Raw genomic sequence first — 15,310 nt, 5'->3', positions numbered from 1 at the left:
CCTGTCTGCCGAGCTACCTCAGAATGGAAGTTCTCAGACAGAGCAGTATTGCCACTTTTCCCACATCAACCACCGACTGCCCTGCATCGCCCACCCACTGGAAGAGGCCATGCTCCTTGAGCATGTCTGTAGCCCTTGAAGAGAGCTAGAGGATGTTTTACAGCTCCTTTATGGTGCACATCATGCGAGGAAGTTGAAATTAGGCTTCTGAGTTCTGGACCAGTGCTAATGACATGGAACTCTGCAAGCAAGAGGATATCCAACCAGGGATATCTATCCATCTGTGATGCCTTTCTCCCAGATCTCAGGGTACTGGAGTCCCCTGAACTATCAAAGACATAGATGGTGATGAGACAGCTGATCTCTGTCTGTAGCCTGGAAGAGGCCTGGGGCTCCAGATTGTCTGGTTCCCCGCACTTCTTGGGAAATGTCAAGTAAGCTTTGAGATAGCTGCACCCTATACTACTAGAAACTTCCTAGGACTAGCTAACACATCCTCAAAAAAAAATTTTTTTCAGCTGGGCGTGGTGGCGCATGCCTTTAATCCCAGCACTTGGGAGGCAGAGGCAGGCGAATTTCTGAGTTCGAGGCCAGCCTGGTCTACAGAGTGAGTTCCAGGACAGCCAGGGCTACACAGAGAAACCCTGTCTCAAAAAAAAATTTTTTTCAAAGGTGTATTTATATAGAAGAATTAATACGTGATTTTTTTTTCTTGTATTTGCTCCGTTGACTAGCTCTGGTTACGAAGGTGACCCAAGACCAGACCCTTCCAGAACAAGTTTGCACCTGTAGCTCCTGCCTCTCTTACCTTTGTAGTTGATTGTAGTGACAACATTTACATGAGCTGTAGTCTCCTAATAAATGTTTAGATGTTCAATATACTACTGCTAACTGACTACAAGATCACAGAGCAGATCTTTGAGGCGCATTCCTCTCGCTAGACCTGCTGCTCGTTGGCTACTCCAAACTTTTAAGGATCACTGCTATCTTTGGTTACTAATTCTTAAAAGCTCTGCAGTTAAGCATTAAGGTTGACTGAAGCCTTACTTTTGCTGCAGACCACCAGGGCAGTTCACACGTGCATACTAGCCAGCACTCACACTCTTAGACTTGGGTTCTACCTTTTAAACCCGTGGATAAATTAAAAACTCAGAGATGTTACTCTAACAAATTTCTGCCTCTCAACCTGCACCTAAGAGACTAAAGTTAACTGTACTGAACTTTTGCTTCTGGTAGAGTTAGGCCTGGAAAGGGACTCTGACGTGCCTTATGCTTGGTTTTTCAGTATGTTCTTGATTGCTAGATTAGTTGAGGTAAAAGTTAAGTGGAGGCTATAACACATAGACACATAGATGTAGCACACATCTCCAATGTCACAGCATTGTTGATCAGATATTATTAAACATTTCATCTCTACATGAAGTCAGTGAATACGGACAATGTTCTCTGTCCAGCACATGGAAGGACTCAATGTCAGAGTTCAAGTGCAAAAATACAGTGCAAAAAAAATAAATAAATAAATAAAAAATACAGTGCAAAATAGATTGAAGGCCATAGGCAAAGGTGTTCAAAGACAGAAATCAGAGATAGCCCAGGCTAGAAAAAAATATGAATTAATATGAACATGGTTCAAAACATAAGTTATGTGTACATAAATGTCCCTACTTTATTAACTTATTTTAACTTTTTACTTAGGATTTTGTGTGTGTGTGTGTGTGTGTGTGTGTGTGTGTGTGTGTGTGTGTGCATTGATGTTTTTCCTGCATGTATGTTTATGTACCACATGGGTATCTGGTTCCCAAGGAGGCCAGAAGAGGGAAGCAGATCCCCTGGAACAACAGTTATAGATGGTTGTAAGCTGCCATCAGCATTGCTGTGCTGTCATCAGACTATAGTTTGTACCCCAAAAGGCATGCATTCAGGAAGGCCCTTATTCTCATTAGTGCCCTGCTGTTGGCATTTTAGCTTCTGAACTAATACATCTCTTTTCCTCACAAGAAGTCCACCCTCAAGTATTGTATTATAGCAATAGAAAACTTACTAATTACTCTCAGGCCCCACAAACCACCAGGTAAGGTGATTCGTGAAATAAAAACATTCAAAGTTCAGATAGTCAGGAGCGCTCAGGGAAGTCTGAAAGACTGTCTTGTTCTCCTCATTTGTTCGTTGAGTGGTGCATCTCCTGTATGTGCAACCTGCTGCCCAGACCACGTGTTTCCTATAAAGCCATGGACACAGCCCAACACATTGCAGGTGACATCATGTCACATTGGACACACGAATAAATTGCATGCCTCTAAGAGCAGAGGTGGGACTATTTTGGTTTGGGGAGGGTTGTTTTACTTTGTGATCCTCATGGAGCACTCCCATTGCTGAGGCACTGGGCTGTAAGGTGAGCCTGAAGTGCTTTTTGAATGCTTTCCTTCCTTCCGTCTCTCCCCACCACCCCAGAGTCTGCATCTTGATGATGCCAGCCACGTTCCCATGGAAATCACTTAGCAGTGGCACACTGTTCCAGAAGCCCGGTGATGATTGGCCACAGCCTGGTTGGAGCTCCTGCTTTTGTAAAGCCTGGGCTGTGTCCTTTGCGAGGGTCATAGTTTTAACAGACGAGCCTTTTATTTTAACAATTCTCTAATCAGGCTTTCATTTATTTAGCCTCCTGATCCGTGTTCACTGTCTCCCTCCTGTCCACCTACGCCTACTCTTCCCACTGTGTGCAGCTGAGTTTGCCTAGTACCAAATCATCCTTTATTCTCAACCTGAGAATGAAATCGTACAAGGTCTCAACTCCTGCCAGCAAGGGCTGTCCTATCAGTGCAGCTTGAGATTTCAAGTTTGCACATACATAACTTCTTCCTGGCAGTGTAGAAAGTCTTAGGTGGGCTTAGAAGCTGCTTTGTTTTCCCATTGAGAAAGCAGTAGAATGGTGCTTGAAATTCTGCAAAAAGATCAGTGGAAGATCAGCGTAGCTGCAAACCCACAGGTCAGCTCTTTAGAGTATCCAAGGCAATAGCCTGCTGTTTTCCCAAGAGGCTCCAAGCAAGACAGGGAAATATGCCGGGCCATTTGTCACTGCCCCAGGTGCAACATGTGCAAGCCAATTGGTGCATACAGCCTGCAGGCCTGCGACTGCCCACCCATGCCTCATCTCAACCCCTGAACTTCCTCCTGCATAAGATTGGGGCGCAGTGTGCTCTCTTCTCTCCTCCTCTGCATGAGTAACTGATTGGATCCATTCACCCGGGGCTGCAGCCAACTCAACCATCTCCACTGTGCTCAAGCACATTCATGCTCTGTGTGATTCCTCCCACCCCAGTTTGAATTCCAAGAATAGTCTTTTTAGGACTAGTGGGATTCTCTGCCAGCATGGCAGTCTTTGAATCTCAGAGGTATTTAGTAGTATAGAGTAGGCATGCTGGTCTGTTCTTCCAGGAGAGCTAGATTGAAATAGCTCTCCCGTTTACTCCTAAGCTGATTGATGGCTTAGAGTAGTGGGTCTCAATCTGCGGGTTGCAACTCCTTTCAGGATCGAATGACCCTTTCACTCTGGTCACCTAAGATCAGCGGAAGATGTAGACATTTACATCATGATTTATAACAGTAGCAAAATTACAGCTATGGAGAAGCAATAAAAATAATTTTATGATGGGGTCACCACAATATCAGGAACTCCTCTGAAGGGTCAACAGCATTGGGAAGGTTGAGAACCACTGGTTTAGAGTTTCTGAGGTGTATGGCTCTTTAGACAGAGCATAGTAAAGGGAGCCAACGATTTGCTTGAAGGAGAAGCAAGGTAGAGTTGCCCATGTCCCTTCATGTTGAACACAAGTGCTCAGAACCCACTAGTCAAGTGGCTGATAATGTCCCTTTGCTTGTGAGACGTGAAATGAAGTATATCACTCAGAAGCTAAATTGTAGATAAAAAATAAGTCCAAGAGAAACTGCTTCTAGAATATTTTAGGGGCATTTTGTTGTGGATCTAGGTCACTACGTCATTCTGTTGCTAGTGAATGACCATGCCTGAATTGGGTAACCTAACTGGGGAAAGCCCTGGCTCCCACCAGCCACTGTGTACCCGCCCTTGCCCACTTCTGTTCAGCAAGCATAGGGAGAAAGTGCTTGACTCTCTGGGCTGGAGTTATGCAAAGCCAAAAATAGACTCTCAGAGTGCATCCAGACATAATGATTCCATGCAGCAGAAGGTCACTGTGTCTGCTTTTCCTGCCAACACACCCCTGGCTCTTCATCTATGGCTGCTTTGTGAAGCAAGAGAGCTGTGCCAGGAAGCTGCACTCTGTGGCTGCGAGGCATTATGAGAACTTAAAAACACGTCAATGAGTTTTTGTCAGGGTAGGCTAGAGGAGGGTTTATACACAGTTCTAGAGGAAGACCATCTTTTAACATCCTTTTGTTTGTTGGCCTGAGAGCTACTGTAACTCCATTTAAAAGGGGAAAAAAAAGTCTCTGGTTCAGCTACAATCAATCTCCACCCTGCTATGTCTGCCAAAAAACACAAAAAGGTATCTGCCCAAATAGAGTTCTGTGGTTCTGTGAATCGATCATATATGTAATATAAAGTGAAGCAACAAAACCTATTTTCCCATGTATATGCATGTTAACATGTATTAGCACATGTAGGGGTGTGCATGTGGGTGTGTCATACAAGCCCAAAGTTGGTTTGGTGCCTCAGTCTCTCTCTCTCTGAAGCTGAAGCTCACCAATTTCCATTATCTTAACTAGCTAGCTTTCTCCAGTAATCCTCTGATTCTGTCTTCTGAGTGCTGGGTTACAGACAGCGGTCATATCTACTGCTTGCATGTGGGCTCTGGGAGCCTGGACTCTGGGCTTCATTCCTCCACAGCAAGCACCTTATCTACAGAGCTATCTCTCTGTGATTCTATTTTTTTTGAAATTCTATACCATCTATTTTTTTTAATTTCAATATAAGTCTATGAAATGTCATGAATAGACAGCCACTGCCTGTGTTCCTATGTCACCTCCCTGACCAAGGATTGGCATCCACAGCCATTTCCCCATTATTGAATGCTAAGGGCTGCTGACAGGAACACATATCCACAAGTACCCTGAGAAGATTCTGGCAAAAAGGAAAAAGGAAACCAGCCACACACCTACCTCAGTAGCAAGGATGGAGATCATGGCCATCTATCTGAAATAATCAGGCCTGGGCTTGTCAGGAGGGAACCTGTCCACTCAAGTACATCTGAAAACACTGTGTTCTTGTCCTGATGCACGCATCATTCTGAAAGTTGGAAAGATCCTGTTTTCCAGACCCGTAGGGATCAAGTCAAATATAATGCATAGAGACACACACATCTCCATGAAGAACTACCCCTGGAAGAATCCCAAGTATCTTGTTGGGAGTTGGAGGGGAGAGACAAGGTTTGCATTAGCTGGACTTGAGCTCTGATGACCCTGGCTGCTTGCAGACAAGAGCTCAGTCTATGAGCCAGTCCTGTCTACTGAGTTCAGGCCTGCGGAGCACGTGGTGAACAGGATGATGGAGAGAGCACAGTGGGTGGTGGTGCCCTGTCACCTCGTGTTGGGTGCAGTGAATCCTGCATGTTTTCTCACAGTGCACACGTGTGTCTTTGGCTGTTCAGTGGTAGACAAAGGAAAAGCTAGTGGTGATGTATTTATTTTAGTGTCCACTTGAAAAACAAAACAGTTCATCAAACTACTCCTTGCCGGAACAGCTGTTTGAGACTGGCTCAGCTGGGTGAGCTTCTGAGTGAGAAGCTAACCTGTGGCTTGCGAGGTAGAGTGTTCTAGTACAGGACCCAGATGTGACAGAGGTTGAAAGTGATTAAGTGACCACACTTGGCAAATGATGCCCCGAAATGTACAAGTTAGCCAAAATCTTTGCTTGTCTTCCTTTTTTTTTTCTCCCCTGTTTTTAATCTCAGTATCTCTGAATAAAACTGCATAGAAAAGAAATTGCTTACAAGAAAAAAATAGTTGCGAGCAGTTTTAATAATGATTCTAGTAACTTTTAGAGAGTGTCAACAAAGACTTATTGCATCTCTGGGGCTGAGCGGGAGAATCGCTTATCTTCTTTTCAGATCTGGGCTTCAGGGCTATCATTCTGTGCCCTCCCAGAAAGCAGAGCTCCTGACTGTGTGTATATATACACACATGCTTGCTGTCTTGTTCATAAGCAGGTGTTCATAACTCTTGTGGCCTATGTGCCTATGAGTGGGTGTGTGCAAATGTATGTGAATATGCTTGTATTAAATAGTAACAAGATAATAATGCTACATCCAAGCTACCCTCATATTTATATTAAATAATGACATGCTGATGTTGGTGGCCCATAATTCTCCATTTTCCATTAACCATCCAGCCAAGTTAACTGTTTTCTGATCTCTCTTAGATGGACGTCCTCTATGAATGTGGAAGCCATTAACCGAGTAATTGCTGTCTGTTGCCATGACAACCAGTCGCTGCAGTCACCTGCCCGAAGTCTTGCCAGACTGCACCAGCTCAGCCGCGCCTGTGGTGAAGACGGTGGAGGATTGTGGCAGCCTAGTGAATGGGCAGCCACAGTATGTCATGCAAGTTTCAGCCAAGGACGGGCAGCTGCTGTCAACAGTAGTGCGGACTCTTGCCACCCAGAGGTAGTGCCACGGTTAAAATGAATGAATCTACAATTGATCCAAAGAGCTGTGTGTCAGGTGGAGAATGCTAATGGAAGTGTAATTAGTGCTCAGGTCTTTGTGTCAGAAAAGGGAGGTGCTGGGAAAAAAAGTAAAAAAAAGTAAAAAAAAAAAAAAAAAAAAAAAAGCCTACCCAAGGCCTGCTGCTGCTGTCTCCACAGCAGCAGGAGCATAAAGCTGAAATTCATGTTGTCACATTCCTCCTAAGGCCACTATAGAGAGCTAGGCGGGGAGGGCTGCCACCGATGCGGGATGGCCTGCTTTACATTCGTTATTTTGACACTGTCGTGGCTAGTTTTGTCTTCTTGGCTCCAGCAGCTAACAACGCTAGCCCTTTGTTAGGACAAAATGAAGAAGTCGCCTGATTTCAGGTGACGGAGCCAAAGCAATTTGTAGGCTAGAGAGAAGGCCTTGGGTAGCCCAGGCTAGTCTCAAACTTACTGTGTAGCTGAGAATGGCTTTGAAGGCTGGATCCAGCGTCCACCTCTTGCATACTGCGATTAGAGGCATGTGCCACCATGCCTGGTTATGTGGATAAAACCTTTGAGGTAACATTCCCAGTGTGCATGCAGCTTAGTGCTACCCAGTGGCTTTGCTGTCCGGGCTGTTCTCTAAGTGAGTCTCCTTTTGCTGTGTAGAAGTCTGTGCTGCCATCCCCTCCTTCACACTCTGCAGCTCCATCCCTGCCTCTTCGTGCACACTCCCACCTGTGAAGTACTGCTGTTTCAACTGGTCTCCCTCTGTGGGGAAGAGGGAGGGCTCTTATTAGAAGCCATAGGCTGCCAAGATAATGGATGTACCATGTGTTTTCCAATCTTCTTTCAGAAAACAAACAAACAAACAAAAAACCACCACCAACAACAAAAAACTTGTATTTTCCTAGACCCATACCAGACAGCTCACAACCTCCTATTATCCTAGTTCCAGGGAATCTGACACCTCTGGCCTCCTTAGGCAAATGTACTCATGTGTGCTCACACACACATACACACACACACACACACACGCACGCACACACATACACTATTCAAAATAATAAAAATCAATCTTCAAAATACGTGTGGCTGTCATAGAAAGAGAGGGAAGTATGTAATGTATATTTTCCACTTCATGGAGAATCTCCAAAATGAATGTCAGTGGCCCTCTGTAAACCAAGGATGGATGGCAGTATGTACATCAGCCGCCCTGGCAGGCATCAATCAATCACCTTATTTGATCTAGAAGGGAAGGCTGTTTGCTGTAACTGGGAGCTCTGTATGTGTATGTGTGTATGTGTGTGTATGTATGTGTGTGTATGTGTATGTGTGTATGTATGTGTATATGTGTATGTATGTGTATATGTGTATGTGTGTGTATATGTGTATGTGTGTGTATATGTGTGCATGAACCTCTCTTTCACCTACTCCTAGGCCACACAGCACTGCACAGCAAAGGCTGCAGTTTTTCCTGCCTATGACTCAAAGTGAACAAAGGAAGCCAGAAGACGAAAGCCAGCTGTCCCCTTTTCTCACCCTCCTGTCCCCAGAGCATGCATGGGTCTCCTGGGCAAGTGAGAGGACAGTCCTCCCTGCTCTAGCTTCCATTCACTCTCAGGGACCTTCCCAGAGAGGCCTGTGGGAACCAGCAGTGCTTCTGTGGTTGGCTCCATTTGGATCTGAGATAGCATTAAAAAGTAATGAGGCATGGACCTAGGTTAACATCATCTCTGGAGAACGTGGGAGGAAGAAAGCAGAGGGTGTGAAAGGAGACTAGGTTGTCAAAAGAATGACACCACTCTTTTAAAATGTCCTTCATAGAGGGAGCTGGCCCCTCTCACTGAAAAGGGAGTCTATCTTTAATTTGATGTTTCCTTTAAGCGTACATGGGGAGGGCCATGCGACTTGATTTTCCTCAGCCTGAGTCATTCTGCAAGTGACAATAGCTAGCATTAACTAGATTTGGCTCTCTGCCAGTTCTCTACATGGAAGTCTCTGCTCTAGACCAACTTTTCTCACATCCTCACAATACTGAAGACTCCACTTTTGAGCCCATTTTAGAGATCAGAAGACTAAAGCCTGAGGAGATGAAGTTACTTGCTTGTAGCTTACAGACAAGCCCCAGAGCTTGGGTTTAAGCCCAGGCAGCCAGATTGCAGAGCTGGGAACCACTCACCAGGCCAAGCCCTCTTCAAGAAATGTGAGGGAGTGGCTTTTTCCACACTTGAATGCAAAACTCTAGACAGCGGCCAGCTCGGTAGGACAAATTGACCACTTGCTTAAGGTATAGTGTTCTCAGCATCCCAGAGAGTAGCCTCCTCAAGCTCAAAGGCCCAGCCACACCTCAGCTTTGTGCCCCACTCTGCTTCAGAGTCAGTTACCAGTTTACTCCCCTGCTCTCCACTCTCCTACAGAATTGAAGAGAAATGAAAGGAACCTTGCCTATACCTTCATCTGACTCAAAATATGCAGTTTGTCTGGAAACTACAATTGATGTCATTTCAAAAGAGTTTGTTCTTGGTGTTGGAGCAATGACTCAAATGTTAAAAACACTCATTGCTCTCACAGAGGACCCAATTTCAGTTCCCAGAAACCTCATGGTAGCTCAGAACCATCCATAACTCCAGTTCCATGGATCCAGTGCCCTCTTGTGACTCCGGTGGGCACCAGGTATGCATGTGGTGCACAGACATACATGCAGGCAGAACACTCACACATGTAGAATTAAATAACAAAGTCTAAATGGCTGTTTAAAAGGATTTGTTCTTAGTGGTGATGAATGATTTTGTAGATTTATGTTACGTGTTGAGTGTTTCGTCTGCATGTATGTTTGAGTATGTGCACCACATCTGTGGCTGGTGCCTGCAGATGTCAAAAGAAGATGTTGGAACCCCTTGAACTGGAGTTGCAGGTGATTGTGAGCCACCATGTGGATTCTGGAAACTGAGCCACATCTTCTGGAAGAAAGAACAGGTGCATTTAACTATGGAACCATCTCTCCAGCTCATAATTTTATGTTTTGATAGATAGTTTGCCTGAACTGTTTCTGTGTCAAGATAGAAATATGGGCTGGAGAATATAGAAAAGAAAGAAGTGGGCCAGTAGAAGGTTTGGTAGTTAAAGTTCTCTCCACACAAGCATGAGGGCCAGAGTTTGGACCTTCACCTACATCAAAGCCAAGCAGATGTGGCTGTTGTTTGTAATCTCAGCACTTGTGAGGTAGGGAGAGGAGACTCTCTAAAGCAAAGTGGCTGACTAGACTAGTTATCTATTTGCTAGTTCTGAGTTCAAGAGAGAAAAAGCCCTTGCCTTAATATATAAAATGGAAAGCAATTTCTACAGTGACACCCAGCATCAATTTCTGGGCCCTAGAATACATGGATGTGAATTGTGTGCCCATACATTACATGTGCCCACACATTTGTAAATATACATACAGATATAAAAAAAGCTGTAAATTTTTAAGATACATATACATATTTAAACCAATCAATTCACAGTGATACCAAATCTTTAATCACTTTGAAGAAACACATTTTTCATTTTTCAAAACAAGCAATAATAAAACAATTATAAATCCTACCAACCTATTCAAACTGCATCACTAGGTAACCATGTAAACAAGATAATATTTACCCCTAAAAGTACTTCAACAATAAGGGGAAAAGAGGTAGGATTAACACATCATTATCCATGTGTATTCAGCAAATTAAAAACATGTCAAGTCATTAAGACATCATTCTGACATCACACACCAAAAGACACCATGAGTCAGCAGTGCCGAGGAATATATTCAGGCACACATAAAACTATAAAGAAGAGAACTTTAAGCAGTTTGTATTCTGAGCAGCTGCCTCTGAGGAGGGCCCAAATGATGCAAATCAAGGGCCCTCCTCCGGGCAGTGGGTTGCCACACAGTGACCAGCAGCTGCCCCTCCTTCTCTTGCAGCCCCTTCAATGACCGGCCAATGTGCAGGATCTGCCATGAGGGAAGCAGCCAAGAGGACTTACTCTCTCCGTGTGAATGTACTGGGACCTTGGGGACCATCCATCGGAGCTGCCTGGAGCACTGGCTGTCATCCTCAAATACCAGCTACTGTGAACTCTGCCACTTCAGGTTTGCAGTGGAGCGCAAACCCAGGCCGTTAGTGGAGGTCAGTAAGTGGAGCGCGTCTTGAAAACTCAGATGTCATGAGCAAATGACGCCTGATTCTATGCCCAGGCACAAACCCTGTAGAGCCTCACCGAAGCACAGCAATGGCTTTGAAAGAGAAGGAAGTAGAGGTGGGGGAAGGGCAGGGGGGACACAGACTCTAAGAAGGACAGCTTACTATCTCATTCTGGACCCAACAGCAGAAGAGGGACCTCCACAAGGGTAGAAACAAGAAAGAAGAATTCAGTGTAAGGAGAAAGGGGAAGTTTAGAGACATGATCTCCGTTTGTTGACTCCTGTAAGACAGGACATACATATCAGACCCTCTCCCCATACTATCCACCCAACTTGAAGCAACACATAAAGGGGCAGTTGGCTGTACATCCCAGAAGTCTTCCTGAGGAAGGATAGCTACATAGCACAGTGGATTAGACCCACATTCCCTGAGTTCTGTCACTGTGGTAAGCCATCTCATCTCTTGAAACTACTGTACAGATTAACGCCATCACTGGGTATAAAACAGCATCAAGAAACAGATGAGAAATGTTTAAAAGAGCAAAGGTCTTTCTGATGCTTTTTAGTGAATTGCCTTGCATTGGAATTTCTTTTTGTAAAAGGTGATGCTTCAGTTCAGTTGCCAGAATAGCAGGACTTCTTTATGTTTTTAAGTGCATAGGATTTTCCCTGAGACCCAGGGGCTAGGCTGGTCTTAGAATAATAATTGAAGGAGGATAGTTATTAGGGTATTTCTGCCCTCTCTCCTGCCTCCAAATCCTGCTAATCAATTAAAGCCCCATTATTGGCAACAATAAATATTTAATACATTATGAGGCAGAGAGTGCTGAGAGGGGCCAAAGTGCAGTCTGTAGTACAGATGTGCTGAGAATCATGTTACTGTGTCAAGGCTATCCCAGGGAACCTGCAGCCAGACCTAGAACCTGAAATAAAGAGGCTCTTCCTGGGAACCATGTAGTAGATGCTGATGCTGAGACACTGAAAGCTCTGGGCATGCATTCTTGTGGTTTTGACCTTGAAACTATAACTGGGACTTAGAACTAGAAGTCGTCTGATCTGTGACTTAATTCCCAAGCTGGGCAGTGTTTATTTGGCTTGCCCCAGCAGGCTTGGCTTTTGTGAAGGCTCCATCAAGTGACCTTTTTGTATGGCCATTTTGCTACTTGATTATCAGAAGTTCATATTTGTAGATTGCCTGTCAGGATCTGGCCCTGTACTAGGTTCTCAGGACCCTATCATGCCATAGCCGCTCTGCAGAGGGACAGATACAATGAAATAATAAGCAGACAACATGAAGATTTTCCAAGCCCAATAGCAAAGGGAAAAAGAGGTCTATTTCTCCTTTCCAGAAACTCTTGGAATCTCCCCCAATTGCCCTTGCAGCCTCTCCAGGGAGCTGGCTTCCCCGGGTGAGGAAATGAGGCTTTTAAATGGATCCCTCCCAGTGGGCTGCTTTACTGAGATCTTCAGAATGGCAAAAATCCCACAGAGGACAGAGCTGTTGATACGTGTTCATGTGCTCACACTATAGCGTCATAAACACACCATGATCCATCCCTTCCCATCTCGGAGAATGTAACACCTACAGAAGGCTCTTCAAATTTGCCAGCATCGAGTCCCAGCCTGACGGGCAGGATGGTCACTGCTGTCATTAAACAGGGCAGCAAGGCAAATGACCTTGAGAATGTGTGAGGTGCTCTACAAGATTTAGGGCCTCACCTACAAAAACTTCACCCAGACGGTCACCAACAGTGAAATTCTCGTTGCACAAATGGAATGTGACTGTTTTCAGAGTTAATGATGATTGAACAAGTTGAAAGTGAAAGGCAAACCGCCTCGGCCTAGGGGAGGCTGACCGTTTGATCATCCCGAGCTGAAATGAACTTGCTGTTTGACCACGGCCATAAAAAGTTGTCTTTGGTTTCTCAGCTGGAGAACAAATGAGAACCAGGTGCAGGCAGATTTTTTTTTTTAACAAGTGACATTGCTAATTGACTTTTCCCAGTCTTCCCAAAGGGCAGCATACTCACAGAGGACAATGGGTCTCAATAATTTCATCTGGGGATGAGCATGCGTCTTCTTAGCATGGCAGCCCAAGCTGCCTGTTTGGGTAAAGGATTAAGAGGACTGATGCACTAGTTCTCATTTTTATTCTCTTAATTGCTTTAATCATTACTCTGTTTATCACTTGGATCTGCCTTCTCATTAAAGCAAGAAAATTCTCTAGCATTTAATTTTAAAATCAATGTGACAATAACAGCTCTTGTTGCTGGAGGAAGCAGTTTTAGAAGTCATTTATAAATTTTATTTGTCAGCCCCGAGATGCCAACACTAGCTGCAATTACTCCAGCATCTCAGATTTGCACTTTTGGGATGCCCTTTTGGTCCTTCACTCACCACAACCCTTCAGTGCCCTTTACTCCCTGTCCCCAAGGCCTTCTCTTTCACCACCTTTTCTGTACCCCACAGCCAGCTATTAGTCATTCACTCTAGGTCCAGAGCCCAGGACTGTTGTGTATACACAGGCTATGATGCAAGATGGTTTTCCCTCAGAGGTGAGTTTTGGCTCATAATGGCCAAAGCCGTAGCTAGTTTTTATTAGAACCTCCAGTCTGGACACCACCTTTCAGTTTGCCACTGACCATCTGTGAGGCCATCTGTGTGGCTTGCTCAGTGTCTCTGCTTCACTAGGGAAGAGGGTAGGCAAGAAGCTCCCCATGACATCTTTTGATCTCTAAAGCGCTGTGTCCAATATACATATATATATACATATGTATATGTATATATATGTGTATATATATATATGTGTGTGTGTGTGTGTGTGTGTGTGTGTATTCTGGGATTAGACAATGTCAAATGAGGGAGCACTTGCTTAGCATGCAGGAGGCTCTGGGTTTGATCTCCAACACAACAGACAAACCATACTTTAAAGGAGCATGTTATCTCTCACCTTCTTACCTGACTTGCCTGCCTACCCAGGTTGCAGATATTAAGTCCTAAGTATTTTTCCTGCTACAAAGCAAGCTAGTAAAACAAGCTAGTTCCAATCCATGAGAGCCACAGAGCAGCCATCTCATGTAGTCAAGTGTGGATGAATCCCTGTTGTGGTCCAGCTAATACAGCCTCATGCGGTCTGCGTCCAATTGTGCATGGCTTGAAAGAAAGGAAAATGTTTAAACTGTACAAGACATAAAGAAGGGGCCGTTCTGATATACATGCATTCTATACCTTCGTAGCCAGTAGGGCCCTCAGCAAGCTGCTGGGAGTGTGTTGACAATGAAAATGTACCGAAAGACAGTTTGTAGGATGAATTACCCCCAAGAATGATGGCCCACTAGAATGTAGTGAATAAACACTAACTCTAAGAAGATCCACTGAATGACTAGCCCGGGAGGTGTATGGCCTCCTTCCTGTTCCTCTTTAGTTTTCCTCAGTTCTCTTGATAAGACAAAATATGAAGTTATTCTTTTACACACACACACACACATTGTGATTGCCTGGATTCCAGTCCACTTCCAGGACCACTTTGCCAAGGAAGCCCACATCACCTTGTGCAGATGGATCGCTGGCAACATCCATTCCTAAGGATGGAGAATCTGCTACAGGATCTTGGGACATACATGTGTAATAGTCACCTTTGCCCAGAAAACTCAGGAAGTTAGAGATCAGCACAGCAATGCAGTGATTGAAATAAAATACCAAGAAGTGGTGGAAATGCAGTAAAAAAACTTTCTGAGTCCGGTCCTCCTTGATCAGAGAGATGTGATTTTTTTTTCAGAGAGGGCATGATTCGGTTTCCATATTCCTATTTCCTTTACGCAGACCTAGCTAACTGATAAGAACTGTATGAACAATTTAAAAAGCTGTTCCTGTGAGTCAAAGGTTTAGTTAAATTGAAAACGAGAAGTATTTTCACACATATCAGCTACCTGCAATAAGAGAACATAAAGCTAGGGAAATGAGGATTAAGGACTTTTTATCAAAAAAAAAAAAAAACAGTTCCTTTTTTCTTTTAAGACACTATAGGAATATGGCTTTAAAGTGTGCCCTGGATTCAGTGTAATCTTCAGGTACCCAACAGAGATACAACACACAGAGCAGGGAAAAACTACACATAGTGCAGGAAAAGGTACCCACAGAGCAGGAGGAAGCTACTCGTAGTATAGGGAAAGCTCCCCACAGAGCAGAGAGAGGTGCACATAAATCGAGAAAGCTACACAGAACAGGGAGAGTTACTTACACACAGCACAGAGAGCTACTCACGGAGAAACCACTTTACACCTTGCCACTCGCTGTTTAATATGGTCAAGATTTACTTCTGAGACTGGTGAGATGGCTCATTGTTAAGAGCAGTCCTCTTCCAGAAGACCAGGGTTCAATTCTCAGCACTCAGGCAGGTTACAACTGCCTGTAAGTTGTTTCAGATTATCTCACAGTCTTCTAGCCTCCATGGCCTCTACTCTAATGAGACACAGACATACATGCAAGCA

The 15,310-nt window shown here is 44.4% G+C and overlaps 1 protein-coding gene across 3 annotated transcripts in view; it reads left to right on the top strand.

Moving 5' to 3' along the window:
• The window catches only part of Marchf3 (membrane associated ring-CH-type finger 3), a 163,800-nt gene that overhangs the window by 107,046 nt on the left and 41,444 nt on the right, over positions 1-15,310 (top strand). For all 3 annotated transcript variants that reach the window (NM_177115.3, NM_001374228.1, NM_001374227.1), the window contains exons 2-3: positions 6,395-6,638; positions 10,602-10,806. In NM_177115.3, the coding sequence (NP_796089.1) occupies positions 6,451-6,638; positions 10,602-10,806 (393 nt within the window). In that variant the 5' untranslated portion in view covers positions 6,395-6,450. The remainder of the gene's footprint in view (positions 1-6,394; positions 6,639-10,601; positions 10,807-15,310) is intronic.

This window comes from Mus musculus, chromosome 18, assembly GCF_000001635.26.
Source record: "Mus musculus strain C57BL/6J chromosome 18, GRCm38.p6 C57BL/6J".
NCBI lineage: Eukaryota > Metazoa > Chordata > Mammalia > Rodentia > Muridae > Mus > Mus musculus.
The sequence above is the reverse complement of the archived record's forward strand: the minus strand, read 5'-3'. Positions and strand labels throughout refer to the sequence as shown.